The 22232-nt window shown below is 44.8% G+C and overlaps 2 protein-coding genes across 2 annotated transcripts; both read right to left on the bottom strand.

The window, feature by feature from the left end:
- Positions 1–6: 6 nt before the first annotated feature.
- On the bottom strand, positions 7–6287 carry LOC308113347 (proliferation-associated protein 2G4-like). Its single transcript, XM_080469570.1, has 13 exons — positions 6048–6287; positions 4689–4817; positions 4485–4590; positions 4189–4258; positions 3785–3877; positions 3635–3698; positions 3473–3551; positions 3275–3353; positions 3055–3188; positions 2801–2895; positions 2583–2710; positions 2399–2452; positions 7–946 (listed from the first exon to the last, which is right to left on the bottom strand). Exons 1-13 carry the CDS (start codon positions 6133–6135, stop codon positions 887–889), a joined length of 1179 nt encoding a protein of 392 aa, XP_080325696.1. The 5' UTR covers positions 6136–6287; the 3' UTR covers positions 7–886.
- Positions 6288–7506: 1219 nt separating this feature from the next.
- On the bottom strand, positions 7507–20860 carry erbb3b (erb-b2 receptor tyrosine kinase 3b; the record flags this gene model as incomplete). Its single annotated transcript, XM_080468574.1, has 28 exons — positions 7507–8803; positions 8880–9177; positions 10398–10469; positions 10545–10721; positions 10792–10889; positions 10989–11135; positions 11221–11296; positions 11391–11546; positions 11628–11813; positions 11897–11995; positions 12084–12203; positions 12272–12413; positions 13173–13229; positions 13317–13474; positions 14415–14508; positions 14585–14717; positions 14879–15081; positions 16396–16486; positions 16808–16881; positions 16962–17079; positions 17167–17280; positions 17416–17557; positions 18282–18400; positions 18540–18602; positions 18700–18825; positions 20382–20568; positions 20647–20801; positions 20848–20860. The coding sequence occupies 28 exons, from the start codon at positions 20858–20860 to the stop codon at positions 7992–7994; spliced, it is 4230 nt and encodes a 1409-aa protein (XP_080324700.1). The 3' UTR covers positions 7507–7991.
- Positions 20861–22232: the final 1372 nt, after the last annotated feature.

Below are 22232 nucleotides of genomic sequence, written 5' to 3'. Positions count from 1 at the left end.
AACACGGATGATGTCAGGTGGTTTTTTAATGTTTCCAAAAATAGTCTCTGAAACTGGGGTTTGTTTTACAAAAGCATCCATATATTTTACCAGGTATGGAGATCTTATGTAAACACAGACTGTCAGACTCAGCGTGGCATCGCAAGACTTGATGCTGAACCCTTGGCAGGAATTACCACCTTCCACAACTGAGAACAAAGTTTTTTGTTTTTTTTAACTTGTTAAATTACTCAAGCAGTAGGTCCTAAAATGTCCGTTTTAGAAATCATTAGTCGAGTAACCTATAACAGTTGCCTAGTAGCACACACACACAATGAACTAGTGCACAAACCTAAACAAGAGCAGAAGAAATGTGGTAATTAAGGTGAATTCAACAGTAATAGACTCACGATTTCATGCCTTTCCCCCCCCCGTTTATGACACCGGGGGTTCAAATGAGATGTTTCACGCTTTCAAAAGGCATGGGGTCAGGCGTATCGACGTTATCTAAATGCCACACGATTACACTGACACGGTATTGTGCATTCATCGTCCTGGGCTGCTCTGTCAAACTCATTTTATTTTCCACATCTTTCGCCAGTCAATGAATGGGAGGCTCTGGCGGTCGTACAAAAAAAGAAATGGCCTCTTTCGTGATGGAATCGCGACCAGTTAAAGAACAGGGCTGCCCCAAGGAGAGTACAATTTACTAGGTGTGTGTGTTAAAGGTGGAGTTGTGGAATTTAGGAGCAGCATCATCCCAGACTGACATCAGTTAGATTCAGAGGTATTCACAGCGGTTTTGACCACAAGTGCCTCAGACAGCCGGGACAGAAGAAAAGATTTGCGACGTCTGTTCTTTGGGTCGTCAGGATGTCGGCCACAATTTATTGGAGAAAGGAAGAATCTATTCTGCAGCTTCGGTCTCCATCGCCTGTCCCGTGGCGTTCTCCACCGTCTTTGAGGCCTTTTGAGGGAGGAGAGACGGAGGTCAGCGTGCGTGTTGAGAACAAGTCTTTTTTTATTTTACTCACAAAGTTTAAAATAACCTGAAAGATCAAAAATCCTGCATTTAATTATACATAATTATAAATGAAGCTCATCAAAAACAGACAAAGGTTGAACTATTCCTCATTCAACTATTCACTTTAGAGTTTCTACACATTTCCTGGCTGTAACTAACGAGCAACCGCGTTGTCATGGTAACCGGCAGATGTGAATCACTGGCTGCTTTTATTTCCTGTTTATTTTAGAGCCAAAACAACAAAAAAAAAAGGTTCCAACAGATAGGAAAATGAAAGATAATCAGATTGTTGTTTAGCCTGTTTGAAAAAGATTTAGACGGAAGTACACACTTTGATTTTTGTTTACATCACAGCTACTTCCTCAATAACTGCACGAGAGAACAAATTAATCAAACACTTGAAGAAATACTAGCAAATACTGATTTCTAACGAGAGTATTGAAATATTGTTTACAAAAACATTTCGCTGACAAAACCTGTTAAAAATGCAACTTTTACAATGAATCCATTCCAAAATAATGTTCCTTGTACGAAGCATCAGGTCTGCACATAAAACACTATGTGGGATGATATCAAGTTAAAAGCATCACTTAAAGTGTTTGACATGGAACACATGACTAATATAGATAATGATCCATCGGAATCTTAAAAAAAGGGAAGAAATGTAGAGGATATCCAATATGGTTACTTTTCAACATCTCTGCAATCCCATCATAATCTTTGGAACTGTCCCTCCTATCTCCGTTTCCTTAACCCTGTAGATGATGTAACGGTGTTAAGGCGTTAGGAGGCTTCCTGAAGGCTTTAGGCGACTCTCACTAGGTGACGTGATAATAATCCTATGGCGGCGCAGGTTAGTGACGTCAGCCGTGGTGAAAAAACGACAAATTTCCGAAAATGGACTACAAATAGCACATTTCTACCACTTTGCCCTGTGGCTCGAACCACTGAGAGGCTGCCAGGTGAATAAATAACCAATCAAACCGAGAATAGGCTGCACGTAACCTTTACTTTACCCTTTTCGTTTTACAACATACACATAACATTCATAGTTGGGATCTGGGTTTTAGATTATTTAAAGTTGTTCAAGGCAGATTATTGCATCGGGAACTTAACAAGATCTGCGTTGAGTCATTCCCTTTCAATGTTGTCGCCGCAAGGAATTGTGGGGCAGCATGGTCTGGTCTACTTTGGTAAATGACGCATCAGCGTTTCCTCAGCTAAAGGAGGTTCTAAAGGAAGCATTGAGCCTCCTTTCCTTAGCTTATTGAGAATTCAAAGGTTTCTTATCATGGCCGTCACTTAGACACTTCTGGGGGTTCAGGATAGGAAAGGAGATAGGAGGCTCCCGAACACTCAGTCAGTTAAATCTCCCTTTTCACTGTTGTAACTCACCTTCTTTTTCTTCTTCTTCTGGGTCTTGCGGCTGGCCGAGCTCTGAAGCAAAGCCTTCAGGGGAAAATAAACAATGACATTCATAACTTCAGTGTCCAACAGGTCAACACACAATGGTTTCAGAAATGCAAAGTCGGCTAAAAGTAGTGGAGTAGAAAGGATGAGTCCATTCCCTCCACCGTACCTTCAGGTCTGCGTCCTCCACCTCGTGCTCAGACTTGTACAGTTCGGGCTCGAAAAGGCTGTTTGTGATTCGCAGAGGTCCGTTGGCCATGAGCAGCACGGTGAACTTGAACTGGGCCACGAATTCACCTGGACGAGAAAAGTAGACGGAGTCAGCGGCAAGACTCAACGAGATAAATCAGAAGAAAACAGTGAGCCTCGCTTCACGTCCCCTCTCACCTTCTTTCTCGTGCAGCACACTGAAAGGCTGCAGCAGCTCATGTTTGGCACACTCCACCACACCCAGCCTGGCCTTGGCTTCATCCTCAAAAGCTCTGAAGACACGAGGAAGAAGAAAAATACAGATGAGAAGTTCCCTATCTTTACTTGAATTTTTATCATAAACTTGGGTGACACCCCTCCACCCCCCGCCCCCCACCACAACCTGTATAATTACATAAAAGAGCTCCTAAGATGAGAAAATGAGAAGCTACCTCAGAGTGAAAGGCATGGCATCGAAGCGTCTCTCCACCTCGCTGAAGAACGCCCGGGACGTCTTCATCTTCAGGCCGTACACCTTGTTGGGCTCCCGCTTGTAAACCGTGGTCCTCTGACCGCCATCCTTGGCCTGAGTCACAGAACACACCAAACCGTCAACCTGCTGGATTTTCCCTTCCAGCCGAGACTGAGCAGGATCGTGTCGACGCCTCTCACCTTCCCCTCTCCGGTGCTGATCAACACATCCACGGCGTACACCTCGTGCACTTCGAACTCCGCCTTCTCGTGGTCCTTTCTGGAAAGAACAATGTGATGACAGGGGAGGGTCACCGGAGGAGGGAGGAGGGGGGAGGTGGGGGGGGGGGGGGGGGGGGGGGGAGCACAGCGGTGACCGATCAGATGATGTAAACTCACTTCTGCTGGTCCGTTGGGTTTTGGATGATGGTTTTCTCCCCGTCGATCACGTGTTGCTTGAGCTGATGGGACAGCATGCCTGCGCACATCGAAGCAGTAAAATGAGGCGAGTCAGAAACGACATTACGGCGCGAATCTGCAGTGTGGCAGCGGGACACGCACCCTCGATCGGCGAGCACTTGAATGACTTTGCGATCTTGTTCCAGGCCTCCGTGACCTGCGTGTTCTGATAGGATGAGAGACGCACACGTGAGTGTGATGAGACGCGAACGCTGCTTCCAGCTGCCGGCGGAATCGGCGGCGGAGGTTTACCTGGTTTCCGGGCTTCACGAGCCGGAGAGCGGCTTCGGCACAGAGGTGAGCCGCTTTGAGGACGTCGGCCTTCCGTCCGGTCAGCGGGTTTTCCTGCAGGGACGCATGAGACAGTTACAGACGGACAAAGGAGACGTGAGGCAGCATCATCGTGATCCCGGTGATGATCATTAAAATGAGCTGAAAATGATCCAAATGTACCGAAATCATTTAATGTATCCTAACTGTTATATTAGGCGGCAGCGTTTAGCTTCTTTTCTTCTCAGATTGAGAATTAATGAGGAATTTTTCAAAGATTCTCTAAAGCTTCGCAACTTTCCTGTTAAGCGTCACAAATGGGATGCCTGAATTTTAAACACAAACAAATATGAAGTCCGTGTGATTACTGCGACGTGAAGACATACCTTGGTCACTCCAACAACGAAGCTGTGAGCCACATTTGAGATGAAGCCATCGACATGCACACCCAGATCGCTGCAGAGGAGAGAAACCATGAGGCAAAGGGCGCAGCGCTCTAAAACCACATCTTCTCAGGCTACGTTCACACTGTGGAGGTTTAAATCTGATCAGGCAGGATTGGGACGCCCGTCTCATTTCAGATGATGGAAGGAGCACACCAGAAAGTGGACCCCCCCCCCCCCCCACACACACACAGTGTGAACGTTTCAGAGGCCAGACAGGAGGGAGAGCAGCAGCTCACATTTTGACGAGGTCGCCGTCCTTCAGTACCACGTCGGGGTCACTCTTCAAAGGAGAGTAATGGCAGACGCAGTTGTTCACCGACACACAAGTAGGAAAAGCGATACCTGTGAGAGGAAGAAAGAGAGCGTGAGGTAGGAGGTGGTGCCGAGTCAGCGACGCCGACTGGTGAAATGTGGAAAAAAAGAAAAAGAATAGGACTCACCTTTCTTCATGTCTTTTTCCTTCTTGAAGATTTTCCCAGTTTCTGCCGATATGAAGGCGTCTCCCTTTTCACAGAGGCTGAGCGCCGAGATTCCGACCGCGGCCGCTGCCACCACCGTCTTTAGGGCCTCTGGGGGGCAGATAGGAGGGCAACAATGCAGGTCAGGGGGCAAAAAACACTCTGATCAAAACCAACTGTGGCGAGTCGCTTATTGAAGGCTTCAAAATTGTAACTTCCTAATTCTGCATCAATTCCAAATAGCATCTAAACTATATCTATTTATATTAAAGGGGGTGAAATATTTATTATTTGAATTCATGGATTAACTGAGATTAAACATGAGGACTGGACAGATATGAGGAGCTTTCATATATAAGCACCATGTCTCTTTTTAAATAAAAAGGTAAAAATGTATATAGTAGATGTGTAAAAAGTAAGCATTAGACTATCAACAGTGTTGATTTAAATTGTCCAGCTGTTTTGAGCAATTTTCTTCTAATTCCTGCAACTTCAATGACATTTATTCATATTTAAAGGCAAAAACATTATTCTTTATAGAGAGTTGGTGGAAATAACAATAGATTATATGCATTTTAAGTTTTATGAAAGACTACATATTCAACATTAATCAGTAGTGTAAGTAATTTAAATGATAATGATGAGTTACGCATTGTATTTGAGGTAAAAGGTTTATTAGGTGTTGATATGTCCGTGTGGCCTTTCCTATCATTTAATAATCGAAATACTCATAGATAAGCTTTAAGAGAGCTCGTTCATGGTAACAGGTGTCGATCTGGAAGTGGCGTATGAGCATACTATTATTAAGTCTCATCAGATGTCACGTAACTTCACACACGGAGCGCTTAACAGGTTCCTTCTTACTACAATCATGACCTTAAATTACACCACGATCGGGCGCCTGATCCTTCAGGTAAACGTGCGCGGTCGTCTGATTTGTGCAGGTCTCCCGAGGCTGCAGGTGGACGTAAAATAAAACCTCCCCAGACTGAGACGGACACGCGCTGTCTTCCATTCCCACACATGTCATTGTTATCTCCGTTAGCGCTCGCTGCTAGCGCCTGCTAGTTAGCCTGTTAGCTCGCCGGGGCTAACCGTGACAGCGACGTGGCGATTCACGCGCAGCCGCCGCCGCGAGGAGGATTTCTACTCAGATATTTACAACGTCCGCGATGTGTCGGCGTCAGATAGGGGCCTTCGTACCGCCGGGAGCCGGCCCCGGTGCCCCCGCTGCGGCACATGGCACAGCAGCTGCCCCGGGGAGGACTAGCTGCCGCTGCTAGCCGGACGCCACACGGCTCCGCACACTTCTACCGAGACGAGGCGCGTGGTAAGACTCACGGTTCGCTATCTCCGCGCCCATCTTGTACTTCGTGACGACCAGGTCGTCGGCGATGGTCTGCTCCTGCGTCTCGTCATCTCCGGACATGTTGGCAGTGTGTCGGCGAACTCTATGTAACTTTTTTTACCCCGGCGGATGTCAACCAGTCACAGGGTGAACCACGCTGCTCTGAGCACCACCGGCCCGCCCGACTCTGCCCGACTCCGCCCGAGTCCACCCGAGTCCGTCCGACAAGCGCCGAGCGGCACCTCCCGAAGACACACGCCAAGATAGTTCACTCCTGTCCGCCTCTGCGTGGCAGTCACAGCGCAAAAGATCCCCAATGCATTAATTCAAAAGCATAATATATTAAAAGTGTCATTGTATGATAACTAGAAAATTCCAGAGTAAATATTGTGTGCCTGCCTGTCCTTTGATTTCAGCGTCTCCCTGGCAACAGATGCCGATCTCCTATAATGTCCTCTTTGAGGCGCCTCTCCCATCCACTTTGCATTGGACATTTTTTCTCTTTGTTTTGTTTTTTTGCAATTCTTTTCAGAAACGGTCAGCTGAATGGTTAACAAAAGTCGGAGCAACCTATTCCCTAACGTTATGCTTTTCGTGTCCGTGCTCCCAACGGTGCGGGACGAGCGACTTGCAGAAAACAAATGGCAGAAAAATCACAATATAATCAAACACCTTGCCACTATGGCAGGCACAAGGATAATTTGTGTCTCTCATGATTAAAGGCCGAACTACAAGCCTCCTCCATAGTGTGGTTATGCAGTGGAGAACAAAAAAGAAATGCAGCAGGAGATGAAGGAGGCAGAAGATATTAAAAAGTGGAGTTTCTTCACCCATCATCAGTGTTGTTTTCAAGATCACCTTTTTGTCTCCCTCTCCAATGTCACCAACATTTATGTCTCTCTCGTATTTGAGGTGCAACAACCCTAAAGCGTTAGTTTTGATTCTCACTAGGTCGTTAATTTATTCTGTATTTCGTTTTATGGAATTCATTTTGCTCTGTCAGCTAAAGCTGCAAAATGTATTGTCATCGTTTCCAAAACATTGATCATAAACATAATTCTGATTCTGGTCCAGGATAAACACTCATTGATGATTGTATGATACATCAAAATGCCTCTAGTCTTCCCATCATTTACGAAAATTGGGTTATATGAAATGTAAAAAAGATTAACAAGCGGATATAATCAGAAACATTTTCCACTTCTAAAATCAGCATAAAACTCATGGATTTTGGTCACATCTCACTAACTTTGCGTCACAATATCGGACTAAAAGTTAAGAGTTTAATCGAAACCGGAAGTACGATAAAGTCTTCCTCTCACATCGTTATTTTTATCTTTGATCCGCTCGTCTCCAAATCGCGCGCGATAGTGCGTCAATGGTGCGTTACGTCACTTGATGCGATTTCTATTTTAGTAAACCAGTAAAAATAGACAATTTACACCAAAACATCACATTTCCTCAACATAAAACAATTTTTTATTGTTTAAATTCAAAAACAAAAATCTAAATAATTGTAAAATAAAACCGTTCTACACAGATTACACATTTGATTGAATATTTGTGAAATAATGAGATAAATTTAAGTAATATTCATTGTTAATAGAAACAGTACATAAAAACAAACGGTACATAACTGTTTTTATTCCACAGCCTTACCAATGACATATTCACATTATGCCAAACATGCTTTATCTACGCTATGCTGCATGATGGGCCTAAAATAAACTTCAGTTTATTGCAGTTCATTGCATCACAGTTTCTTCATATATATTCATTTACCGTATAAAACAATTTAAACAAAAACCAAGGGTGCATCCCATTTAATTTTTCTCTCTTACAATCTCTTGATTAAAAAAAAAAAAAGGTGAGAAATCCTAAAAGTTTCCAAGAGAAACTGCGTCTTTATGGCGGAGTCTTTCTCCCAATCCACATTATTAGGTGTGTACAGCATCTGGTTTGAGGAAGAGCCTGCTGTGCCAGTAGTCCGGGTTGTCAAACGATGTGCTGCTGCCAAGCTCCCCCATGCCAGCGCATACCTTGATGTATTCCCCGATCCCCGAACACCTGCCACCGCTCGTCTCCTCAGAACCGGCCCTCCCCTTCGCCGGGAGGTTCTGATACTCTGCGAGCTCCCACCCGCTGGGTTCTGCTCCAAATCTGGCCATCTCTTCGTACTCCTCCATCTTCTCTCCCCCAGCTGTTGGCACATCTGGCCCGGGTATGACCGCGCTGCTCGGATCCCCCCGAAGAGTGGCTTGTTTGTTTGTGTTGTGACACTTCTGGTTTTCCTCCTCTTCCTCCACCGTGAGCTCCTTCTCATCCACCTCCCCTGTTTGGCCTGTTTCTTCTGTCCGCGTCACACTCTTTCCAGATGTTCGACTCCCACGTCTCTCCGCTGCCGGTCCGTCCCCCTCTGTGGAGTCGGATCGCCTGATGTCCATGTATTCATACCTGCCAATGCCCCGGGACGCCTCTCCGCGGTCGTCCACAGCTTTCAACTCTCTGGTAACGTCCCTGGTGGGATGAAGCTTCTCCGAGGAGCCTCGTTGCTCTGCCACGGTTCCTTCACAGGCCTCATGTGCCGATAGAGGATCTTCCCCCTGTGACGAGGCACTGCTGCTGGAGCAGGGAGGAGCGCTGCTCTCCGTGTTCATGATTTCATACTCCTGCGTGGGATTAATCACCTTGAGAAACAGATTATTCTTGAGTCTTGAGTTCCGTCGAGCAGAATGAGAGATTCTAGAGGCTGTGGAGAGAAGATTTGAGAGAAGTTAAACAGAAGTCGTGAGGAGGCTCGGTAGAGTACCCTCTCACTGATGTACCTCTCTCAGGTGTACCAGGAGACCCCGGCAGGACGTAGCCATAGTGATCCACCTCCTCCTCCTCCTCGGTCTCCGTCGTCCACACTTTGTACGAGGACGGACTCGAGGCTGTCGAAAGTTTTCTGTGTCGGCCGATGGGAACGCGATGGCTGCTCCTCTCTGAGCCGAACCTGGCCCGATGGAGGCTGCCGGTGAGCAGACCATCCCCGTCCAGCTCGGCCTCCCTGCCACCCACCCTGACCTCTGACCTCTCCGGCAGCGTACGCACCGAGCTCAGACGAGACCTGTGAAACCACAGCTGAGACGAAGACACAAAATGACACTATAAATGGGTCGTCTTCTACAACTTTTCAACACTTTCACATTGATCTTGTCGGTCTAAAAACATTGTATTCACAGTTTATTGTCCCAAATCCAGCGTTTCAAAAACCTGGTTTCATTGGACTCTTTTTTTTTTTTTTTTTAAATCTGTTTATTAGGTTTTTCGACAGACAAACAGTAGGCATCACAACAGCAAAAAAAGAACATTTACAGTTGGTGCAGAACTAGTTCACAGGAATTGAGGTAGAAAGGGTACATAGATATGAGCAGAACGTGGCAGCCTGACACAATGTCTATAAAATAAGGTAAAGTTCATTGGACTCTTTTAAAAAGTTGTTTCGTGACTTGGAGAGAGACACATCTGTCTGCAGATGTATTGAATAACAGACTCAATTTTAATTTGTGTGCTATTTTTATTTATTCATTTTTAGCAAATGTGCATGTTTTTAAATTTTTGGTTTCTTATATGTTTTATGTGCCTGTTTTATCTGATAATTTAATGTACTGTTGCCTGTCTTGGCCAGGACACTCTTGAAAAAGACATCTTTAATCTCAACAAGGTTTTTATGGTAAAATAATTAAAAAAAACAAATTTTCTTTGATTTTCCTCCATTTGAATATCGGATCATAGGAGCTGCATTCAGAATCTGCTGTGTCTGTGTGAGCTGGACTGGCTCCGCCCACACATGCCCATCTTGGGAAGAGGAGGAAGTACTTCCTCTCGTGGTGTCATGTGCCAGAGCAGAGCTGCAAGATTGTAGGAGGAGTCAAATGGAGGAGACCTACCTTGATTTGGATTGGCTAAACCCCTGATGACGCTATATAGGGTTTGATTTCTGATTGGCTGGTTGGAGCAACACACTTTTTAAAACCTGAAACAAGCCAGGGAGAGAGAGGACAGACTGTCTTCACTTCTCAGGCGTCAGTCCAGGTATGGGGACGATTAGTACTGCTGGAAAACCTTTAGAAAGTGAATTTTGCACAATATGAGCCCTTGAACCATCAAAATAAATCGTCATGAAGTGTTTTCCTCTCTGAGATAATGAGGTACTTGCAGCAGTGGGTTGTAATATTGATTTCAGGGTGACTATTGGCAAAATGTCCCAGTAATCCTGATTAAAGTGAAGCTCTGAAGACTGACCAGTCAGGCATGAGCTTTATAGGGTGTCAGTGTGTATCTGCATGTATTTCAGTTACCTGCCGTAAGCTGTCAGCAGGGCTCGGGGTCATCGGCAGGTATCCGACCGGTCCGGCCTGAGATGAACCGCTCTGTAAATAAGAAAGAAAATATCCTCTGCACCCACGGATTCATTTATCTATCAAGTGCAGCTCATATTTCCTTACTCTGTAGGAGTTAATGCGCGAACGAGACAAACTCCAGGACGGCGAGTGCTGGAGCGGTGGCGTCGCCAAACCAGCCTCCAGCTCTTCCTCGTCTTGGTCTTCCAACTCCGCATCCAGGAGTCCTCGCTCCGATTCCCGACGGTGGATCTCACCCGGGGCTGCTTCTCCTCCCTCCACCTGCAGAACAACAGGAAGGTTCTCATGTCTTCGCTCAGAGTCGACAACGGCAGAGATGTGGCGGGCTCACATTGATGACGAGATATCTGGGCGGGTCTCGGGCCATGCGAGTGAAGTCGCTGGCCAGCTCTTTGAAGGTTGGCCTTATGTTTTCATCAATCATCCAGCCTGAACGGAAGAACAGAACACGTTGTGTGTCAGGGCTGAGCAACATGAGGGGAAAATCCATCACAGTGTCATCACGCATGAGAAGGAGTTTGGACGAACATTTGACCATGACCATGTAGACGTCGATGGTGCAGATGTGTGGCTGTGAGAGACGCTCGCCCTTCTCCAGCAGACTCGGCACCTCCTGCGGCTGCACGGACGCGTACGGCTCCGCCCCGAAAGACATCATCTCCCACACCGTCACCCCTGCACACCGGAGGAGACGGCTCACCGACGTCTCCAGACAGGCAGAGTCGATTTACCGCCAACCGACACTCACGGAACCTCCTACCGTAACTCCAAACGTCACTCTGATGCGTGAATCTTCGGAACAAGATGCTTTCCAGTGCCATCCACTTTATGGGCGTCTGCTTTAGGAATAAACATGCAGGAAAACTTTAAGATATGTGAAAAAAAAACAAACAGACCCGTTGGATCTGAGGCAGAGTGAGTGGCAACAACCTTGGTGTCTGTGTAGACGTATTTCTTGTCGTCGGGATAAAGCAGGTCTGCGACGCCGTAGTCGGAAATCTGCACCTGGTAGTCGTTTTTCAGCAAGACGTTGCGGGCAGCCAGATTCCTGTGGACCATGCAGTGCTCCTCCAGATAGAACATCCCCTGAGAAGGAAACAGGTTCACGTCACCTCTGACAACTCATTAGATGTAAAAAGGAAAAGTTAAAATCCCAGTCGCACTCACTTTAGCGATCTGCACGCACCAGTTGAGCAGGCGCTGAGGGTCCAGGCTGTCTTTGCGCTGCCTGATGTGGTCCAGTAAGGACCCCTGTGAGCTGAGCTGGGTCACCAGCTGCAGGCCGCTGCCGGGGCAGATGCCCAGCAGCCTGACGATGTACGGGTGGTCCAGGCTCCCCATGGAGAGCATGTGCTGCACAGAATGAAAACGACAAAACATTTTAAAATCTACCAATCTCAAGTCCAGATGTCGCTTCGTCCGTGTCACAGACTCACATCAGTGATCTCAGTGAAGGTCTGCCGACCCGAACAATCCAGGATGGTCTTAATGGCCACAGGGATCTTCACCGTCTCGCCTTCTGGGGTCCAAAATCCCTGAAACATGAAAGAAGCGTGCGTCTCAACATGTTTTGTTTGAGAATACACGCAGGCACAGGAATCAGGCTGGAATTCAGAAACTCGCCTTGTGCACTGAACCGAAAACCCCCAAACCCAAAGCTTTGATCTTCTTCAGCTCCGAGGGCCTCAAAATGCGAGCGTGAACCTTGGTGCCTTTCTCTCCCGGACCCAAAGGCTCGAAGCTCTGGAGACGCAGGGCAGGTGATGAGAACGAGAAGGTGCAGCAGAGTCAGCTGATGTCTGAAGCCTCACCTCTCCGCTCTCCAGGTACCGCCTCATGGCTCGCTTACGACGGATGGCGAGGCCTCGGTGGTAGAGCAGGCCCAGGAAGAACAACGCCAGGCAGAAGATCAGGGCAGCCGGGACTCCCAGAGCGATTCCTGTGATCTGACCACTGCAGGAAGAAGCAGAGCAACACAGAGACTGAGTATTGAGGACGTCAAATATCAACTACACACTCAGATGCGAGAATAATATAAAAACAAGGGGAGGAGGAGAGCATGTCCTGATCGGTACATTGGTCCATTACTATTTCATGGCTTCAAATGACTATTTAATGAGCTCAAATTACTATTTCGTGGCCATAAAATAGCATTTTTTGGCCTCAAATTACTATGTTGTCTCTGCAAATTATTATTTTGAGGCCTCAAATTTGTATTTTTGTTTGGCCATGAAATACAATTTTGTGGCTTCTAATTATTATTTTACGGGAACAAATGACTATTTTGTGGCAATAATTACTTTTTTATGGACTCAAATGACTATTTCATTGCCATGAAGTACTATTTTGTGGTCTCAAATTACTATTTCGTGGCCAAGAAATAATATTTATTGGCCTGAAGTTACTATTTCGTGGACTCAATCTACTATTTCATGGCCAGGAAATACTTGTTGCCTCAAATTACTATTTATTTTCCATGAAATACTATTTTGTGGCCTCAAATGACTATGTCGTGCCATTGTAGACCAAATTATTATTTTGTGGCCACAAATGACTAATTTCTGGCCATAAATGACCATTTTTTGAATTCAAAGTACTATTTCATGGCAAGGAAATACTATTTTGTGGCCTCAAATTAGAGACCCAAATAGTGGCAAAAAGAATACACCTCAATGTAGTGCTTCATGTTCTCCAGCAGGTGGAGACACTCACCTGCTCACTGCCAGTCTGCCTGTCTTTACGCAGTCATTTCTTCCTGGGCCAGAGCAACTAAAAAACATGAACACGTATATAACATAACATAGTTTCATGGTAAAAGCAAGACAGAACATGTAAACAAAACATATTTCTGCTCACCCTTGAGTGCAGTTGTGGTGACACGGTTCACAGTGACCGTCCCTGTTGGGATATTTGAAGATCAGCCTCTTCTGTCCATCGTTGACTCCACTGGGACAAGAGGACATGCAGTAGGGCCCATCCTGCAGGTTTAAACAGGACACACACTCATCTGCACCCTAAAAGACAACGAAAGGAAAGGGAGAAAAACATGACATGAGATAATGACAAAAATGTAAAAAATGAAAGTTTGATGCTGTAGATCTTTAAAAAGAAGATATACGTCACATTTCTTTGAATAGATTGGATCGTCAGTCTTAAAATCCACTAATAATAATGCAGTTTGTTTATTTATTTTGTTGTCCTACTATTTAAAGGACAATTTCTTGTACATTTTTATTGCAAACTATTTAATGTCAGATTTCCAGTAGCAGTTAATAACTAATATGTACACTTTTAATTACATTTAGTTTAACATGATGAGAATATGAGCCGATTCTAGAGTCATGTCGTCATTTTTGGTTTGGTGTTTCTTTGTTGTGAATGGCAGCTCTGACACACAGACCACAACCACAATAGATTTTTTTTTTATAATTACAATAAATGCAGTTGTGAGAATGTGTGTTTTAAAAAAGGAAGATAAAGGGAAAAAATGATCCTCCTGCACTTCAGTGTTTTCCTACAATTACATACTTTAAATTCCAGGCAATTTCTAAATTTGTCTTCATTTGTTTTTGAGGTTGAATATTTAATTTCCTCCACCAGTATGTGTAATTCCCACATCGACACTAGAAGTGGACAGTTCAGTAACAAAAACGTCTCGGTTCTAAATAATTATTGGATTTCTTGCATGTTTCCCCCCAAAAATTATGAAAAATAATGTAAAAGACAAGTTTGCATGTTCTCTTCGTGTGTGTGTGTGTGTGTGTGTGTGTGTGTGTGTGTGTGTGTGTGTGTGTGTGTGTGTGTGTGTCTCTGTGAAGGACTCTCCTGTCCCAGATGTAATCTGGGAATATTTGTACTCTTTTGCCAACTCAACAGTTTTATAACAGCCAATACAAGTAATGAATTGATGTGAGTGTGTGTTGTGTGTGTTGTGTGTGTTGTGTGTGTGATTACCGCTCCACTGCAGCTGAGTTTGCTCCTCTGAGGTTTACACTCGGGGTGACACGACACACACTCGCCCTCGGGGCTCGAGAATTCCCTGGGAAACCTGTGGAAAAACCAAAAAAAATTAACACATAAAAGGAACTCAAACAACACGAGTTTAAATATCTCTCAGTGCTCACCCGGTGTGAAAGTTACAGCCGGCCACACACGTGCCATTCCTGCTGTAGTTCCTGCAGGAGAGACACTGGTCGGACCTGGGACCCCAGCAACCCGAGTCCGAACACAACGGGTCGCACACGTGGCCTCCGGCAACTGGACATCCGAAGAGAAACGGCATTTTAGTCCAACGGTGAAGAATTAGATGTTCTGACGGTGTGACGTGTGTGCACAAGCAATCTCAGCGGCGGATTGTTTGACGCGGCCTCGCCTGGCCTCCGCTTCCCGCCATCGCCGAGGTGTTTGTGTGGCCTCACCGCAGTCCGCCAATGGCCTGTTGTTGTTGAGGTTGTTGACTCGAACCCTGCGACCTCTGAACAGCTGCGTCCAGTTCACCGTGTGGTGGAAACAGAGGTTGGCATTCTGACTGATGTAGACGCTGCCGTCGCTGATTTCCCGGAGCGAGCGCAGGCCCAGCGACGTGAGGGAGGGGATGCGCATCACCATCAGGGAGAAGCGCCTTCGCTCAGGGAACACAGACAGTCGGATAGCAACAATCAGCAAAGCACAAACAAGAGTTAAACCAATAAAAACGTGCCAGAAGAGAGGAGTGGGTGGACTGCCAGCCGGGAGTCTCAGACCCCTGCTTCATGGATTTATTACCCACTGACTTACTTTAAAAGTAGTTATTCCCATAACACTTTATTTATACATCCTTTATATAATCTGAGCACGGAGCTCCAGACATAAAAAATAAAAATTGGCCTCAAATTAATATTTCTTAAAGATGAAATTAGTATTTTGTGAAGAAGTCATGACAGGTTCTAGGTACTCATAGGTCAGTGGGCACACACACACACACACACACACACACACACACACACACACACACACACACACACACACACACACACACACACACACACACACACACACACACACACACACACACACACACACACACACACACACACACACACACACGCTGTTTTTCCAAGCCTCCCTGAGACAACACATAGACTGCAGACTCACTGGACTTTAACTACCAATTGTCTAACCCCAATCTAAACCAGACACCAAGCATGAGTCTAAACAGGGACCTTTGTGTCAGTAACAGGACTACCAGGGAGGGGAATTGAAAACTGCTTCGTTTCCTGGTTTCAATCATTCCATTCTGAGTCATTTGCCAAATTTGCAAACGATTCCGTTATTGATTCCAGTGGGCGTCGTTCACCAGAGCAGCCAGCAGGAAACACGCCGCCCAAATGGCACAAACGCTCAAAGGTTTGTTCACGTTTCACAGGAAAAGGACGGATGTTTCGTCGAAGGGAGGAAATTCCATCAATATGCAGAAACATTTGCCGACACAGCAGAGATAATCTGAAACATACGCACCGTTACCGACTATGTCCTCTTTAAATCCAGGCTTAAAACCCATTTATTCAGACTGGCTTTTAATACTCAATAATATGGTGACATTTTTATTTTATTTCATTTCATTTCATTTTATTTTACTATGTTTTTACTCTTCTTCTATTCTAATTCCTTTCTTTCTTATTTTACTGTCTAATTTTACTGGAAAGCACATTGGTCCCCTTGAGTAAAAAAATTGATTTTGATTGATTGAATGATCTATGGGCTTCTATCTTTGGCCATCAACTAAATATTATTTAATCCTGATTAATTATCTGGTATTTAAATTGTATTTTTTACAAGCAAATTAAATGTCTTTGCTGATCGAATCTTAGGAGGCTTGGCTCTGATGTGTGAGCTGATATAATATCTCATACACACAGTTAGACACGCTGCTTATCGCCATGGATTGAGGCCTTACTTGTACAGCGACCGCCCCTGAATGGTTGTCAGACTTGAGAACACGGACAGATCATTCAGCTCTTTGGGCCACGACTGGACGTTTAGAATATCTGAGAATATAACACAGTGAGAATGTTAAAAACACAATTTCAACATTCATATTTTACATCGCTTTGCAGGCTGAAAAAACGTAAGTCATTGCGTAAAGATTTTTTTAATACAGCACAATTTGTAGTAAAGAGATGTTTCCTTCTCTATTAGAGAATCAGCAAACTTTAAATGGCGTGAATCAGTTTATTACACAGAAAACTGTTGAAATGACAAATTTCTGAAATTGTGTTAAGTTGAATACATTTTCTAAAACAAACAACAACGTCAAGCATAATTCATCATCATTATGATAATATCAACAAACTTTATCACCAACAAACCTGTTATTTCCCTGACGGTGCGGAAGACGTCCAGCTTTTTAGCGTCGAGCGGCGGGATTTTTTTGTAGTCGTCTCTGAAAATGAATAGAGACACAATAAGTGTGCACGACTCTTAAGTCGTGTAAGATTTTATCAGACGAAAGCGAAAACGTACCCAAGAATCCCAGTGACCAGGAAGTGCAGGCTGCCCTGGATCTTGGTGCAGTTGATGAAGCTGTCGATGTTGCTGGAGTCGACGGTCTGTCGTTGTTCGGCGCCGGTCCCTTCGCACACTGCGAGAACCATCAGAATGTGTAAATTCCACGGCGATCCGTCACTGAATCCCGTTGAAATTTAATGACGATTATTTTGGAGCAAACCTTTGGGGCAGAGTCCACTGCAGGGCTCACACTGCCTCTGACCGTCCCGCTCCACTTCCGTCTTATCCAGGGGACAGACGCTCACGCAGGAGCTGCCGTCCACCACGAAGTGAGCTACGGCCGGAAAGAGAAGGAACGGGCAGGATCGGAAAAAGGTCACATTCGTTATCGGGCCTGCGGCCGGCTCAGAAGTCAAACAAGACAAATGAATCAGGTTGATGCGAAGAAGAGGGAGAGGGACAAACTCACTGGGACACTGAGAGACGCAGATTGAGCCGTACTGGTATTTGGCGTTTGGGTTGGTCTCCATTTGAAAGGTCTGCTTGTTATAGATCAGAGTCTGAGGACACTGAGGGACACAGGCTCCGGAGTCGTTGAAATGACGACACGCCTTCGAAACAGAAAATTACATTCGATCTCATAGAGACGTCCATCCAGTCTACACTAATGTTAAGGTGCAGTAAAGCAAAATGATGAAAATACTTCAGAAACAAAAACAATAAAGAGTAAGGAATGGCATTAAAACACCTATGACATTAAAAAAAATACTGTACAAGAGCAACTGCTTGTTTAAATAAAAGATAGAAAAAAATAAACCCCAAAGATTCAAACATGCAAAGTCAGTAAATAAAAAATTATCTTTTAAAAATCTTTTTGATGGCACATAATTTAAATTTAAATTTAAATTAAAGAAAACTAAAATAGATTTATAGTCATTATGACAAAAATAGAAATAGCTGCCACCAGTGCATTGAGAAGCTAGATTTAAAAACATTAGAACTGAATGTACATTTAAAGAAAGACCATTTTTAAAAATTAAAAACATAGAATAGAAGCCAAGATACACACCATGCTGTGTGGGAGGTAATACAATCAAATGAATAATAATAATAATAATGACCTGTCCACATCATAACATCAGGTTTTGAATGAAAAAGACATGTGCAACAAGTGGCAGTCTGCATTTTTAATACATTTTAATGCATTTTAAGAATCCTGATTCTTCGTTATTATCTCAGCCGCGTTGATTTATTTTTTTTCACCATCCCAATGGGACCATCCACATTTTTATTGTAGTTCCTTTTGGAAAATAAGAAAGCAGGCTAAGCACTTACAAAGCAGTCCACATCCCGAGGGCCTCGGCATCCCGCTGCACACTCGATGTGACAGCAGCCTCTGGGGCTCGTCCCGAAGCAGCGGCCATTACACTGCGGGGCGCACACCGTCTTCGTCACTGAGACACACAGGAGACAAAAACAGAGGTCATATAAGTGTAGCATGTTTCTGTGTGCTCATCTTCATCACCTGATGAGTCTGAGAGGAGAGGATGGTGGGAAAACAAGGAGGACCCAAATAAAACACTTGGTACTCACAGATCTGACACTGTTTCCCATTCGGCCCCCAGCAGTAACCTCCGCAAGACTTCTGACAGGGACCTGAGAGAGCAGAGGACGCAGAACAACCGACAGGATGCGTGAGGAAAAACAAACAAATCATTTGAGGTGTGCGAAACGGGAGGATTCAGACGGCGACCTCTCTCTCCGTTGTGCTGGATGTCGATCGGAGCGCCGCCGTCTCTGATGATGTCCTGCCAGAAGATCCACGGGCCGTAACTCAGGTATTTATTGTTGATAATCTGCACTCCTCCCTCCAGAATTTCTGTGGAGAACCAAAGACAAAACAATATCAAACATCGTTTAGGACAGAACTGTTAAGCACAAGGTTTTTCTTTGTTGTGGCGACAGTTTATACTGAAAATGACAACAATCTCAACACAAAGCCAATTTTAATGAAACCTTCTGGTGCAAAATACAGTAAAATGTCCAGAAATCGTCTCCTAGGTCTGTTGCATTATAGATATCTTTACAAACTCCCCCCTCCCACCCTTGTAAGACAGTTGGTTAAAAATCTTCATGGTGTGCTCGTTGCTTGGCGGCCCGATCAGAGCCTCTTTCGGACCAGATTTGACCCACGGCCCGTATGTTTCACACCCATGGATTAGTAGCTCTGCCCACAAAAACACCTTATAATTCATATAAATCTATAAACATAACTGATCACTAAAGTACAAAACTTAAAAGATTGATTTTTTATGAAACGTTTCAAGAAAAGAATTTGCATTTGACTTGGAATTAATGAAAATCACTTTAATTTACTTGGTTCTCTGGTGAACTTGGCTCATATTTATGTTTACGTCATAAAAAACTTTGATATTAGGATCCCAGTATTACACATTTCAAGCTCGCAGAGAGAAAACATGGTGATTCAGGCCCTGTTTACACGACAACCTTTCACGTGACAAAACCTAATCCGCAAAATAAAAGTGGGGGCGTTTGCACTGCAGCAGCGGACACAGGGACAACGATGGAGTTAGTATGCCGGGCCACTGGAGGGCGCTGTTGCTTGATTTTGTTACGAAACTACACAGACGTGTGTGCAGTGAACAACACACTATAAACGTGAAGAAAATGGAGAGACGCCGACATCGGCATGGACTAATGATGCATCGGATGCTATGAGGGGTGAGTCTCAACTATAAAACGATTGATATGGACGATAGATCTAGAATACTGACAGCGGGTCTTACCACTACTCGGCCGCCATGTTTGTTTACAACTGGATGAGCAGGAGGGAGGGGGAGAGATGTGCATGCGCAGTAACAGGCTCTGTAGCCTCCATCAGTCTCCGCAGGAGGAATTTGCGCCGGGAAAGAATCTCTCCACCTTGCGAGCCGGATTAAAAACTTTGCGGATAGAGTGCATCTGCAAATTGGTGCCGTGTAAACGGACCCCCCAAAAGTGAAGAAACTTTTGCGGATACACTCGAATTCGTTGTCGTGTAAACAGTGGTATAGAGCTGATATTAGTGATTCTTGTACTTTTCCTGCTTTGACAAGTCAAACTGTGGTACAGGTCCATCATGAGGATTTTAAAGTACCTGATGTTTTAGGGGGTCGAACATGTCGGCAGTGGAGATTGAGAGAGGAAAGACTAAAATTGAATCCATGAACGCTTTGCAATAAATCAACCAACTGCAGTTTTTCTACTCCTCTAAAAGGCACTGAGGAATAACTCACAACGAGCTGCAGCTGAAAAAGGGGATCTACTCTAAATGTTTTCTTTATTATGTCTTGCTCGGCTTTCAAAGGAATGAATAACTGCACATTTCTTCCAGCGCTTCACTTTTCTGCTGCCAGTATTTCATCTCCCATTAACCTGTCAGATTGGTGAGGCCCAGCTGCCGCAGCCCGTTGGAGCCGTCCTTGGGGTAGTTAAAGAGAACCGAGAGGGCGAAGCGTCTCTCGTACAGGCTGCTTCCTCTGATGACCCGGAGCTGCCCCAGGGGGATTTCCTGGAAGTGGTTCATGGCGATGAGGACGTAGCCCGTCACCTCGCGGATGGTCTGCAGGGGGAGAGGGTGACCCGTGGCACGTGAAAGCAAGAAAATAGTCTGATGATTGAAGACGGCCGAGGGTTTTACCTTCAGGAAGGAGAAGTCCCAGTTACTCTCTATCTGAGTGATCTCCAGGTTTCCCATCACGATTTCACAGCCGTCATATCGGTCCTTTATCAGGTTGTACTGATTCTCCTGCGAGCCAGTGGAGCTCAGACCGTTCTGTGTTCCGGGACACACCTCTGAAAGGAGAACAGGGCCGCATGTTTTCAAGTCCCTTAAACAAACTTGGAAGTATCATCAGTTAGAGTGCTTGTTGTAAGATCTTTATCTGAGATGTCTTATAAAGGACGAGAATGAGAAAAAGTCAATTCCGGGTCAAAATTAGAATCAGGTGACACTAATAGTCAAGAATCTTTATACTGATTGGAAATATTCTGACATGAAAAGGCAGAAAAATAATAGGAAACACAAAAAAGTGAAATACTTTAGAACATTTTAACTCATAATATACAAAAATTGCAAACACTTATGTGCCACATATATGTATCATCAAATCAACATACAACATCATTTTTATCTTTAGAAACCCTAGATTGTATAGGTTCATTAGATTTCTTTCTGTATGATCTCCACACTATTGACTTTATGTTCATATTGTAGTGATTTTCTGTGTTTAGTTTGGCAAAATATAGACATTTTCATCACGTGCCACAAAGTAATTTCTTAAAAAAGTTTAAACTTAAAGGTTTTTATCTCACTATTCCACCAGTCCGGCCACCTCAAGATGAAATTCGTGCTGCTTGTGGCCCCTGAACTAAAATGTATTTAACATCCTTGAGTTAATCTCAGTGCCACACAAAAAGGACTTATAGAAACATTGAGCTTATATATAAAAAGTGGTTCTATAAAATTTACTTGTGAAGCTCTCACTTTCAGCCCAAGTTTGGATTTCCAGTTTTGAGCGTCACTCGGGCGCCGTCACTGGGAGGAAGAGATGTTTTCACACGCAAGGTGCTAAATATACCAGGAGCTCATCTCTCAATGTAAAATACTGTACTCCCTGACTGTCTTCAATTAATTATTAAATATGTGGATTACATTGGAAGGAATGTGCAAGTGTCCTAATAAGGTCACACGCTCAGTGGGAATGTGTTCACCCTCGCTTGCATTGTGTCTGCCAGTATTTATGGACTTGATGAGTCCCTCTGACGTGTGCAGAATGTGATGTGAAGCAGGCCGGCTGGAGTCGCCGCGGCGTGAAGCCAGTCCGGGCCTGCGGCTGATGGAGTGGAGGCCGAGGGGTCGAGGGAGAAGAGGGAGAAGAGGGAGAAGAAGGAGAAGAGGGAGAAGAAGGAGAAGAGGAAGAAGAGGGGCTTCTCCCAGACAAAGTGCCTCTTTGTGACAAAGCTATAAATGTGGACAGTGTGTCTCGCTGACTGAGGAGTGATGCAGTGACAGACAGTGCTCCTGTGTGTGTGTGTGTGTGTGTGTGTGTGTGTGTGTGTGTGTGTGTGTGTGTGTGTGTGTGTGTGTGTGTGTGTGTGTGTGTGTGTGTGTGTGTGTGTGTGTGTGTGTGTGTGTGTGTGTGTGTGTGTGTGTGCGCTCCTCTGAGATCATACCAGAAGACAATGAGTCGTGTGTGAGTTGGACTTTCTGGCAGCGAGACGGGA

Source organism: Lipophrys pholis, assembly GCF_963383615.2.
Source record: "Lipophrys pholis genome assembly, chromosome: 8".
Lineage (NCBI taxonomy): Eukaryota > Metazoa > Chordata > Actinopteri > Blenniiformes > Blenniidae > Lipophrys > Lipophrys pholis.
This window is presented reverse-complemented; position numbering and strand designations above follow the sequence as displayed.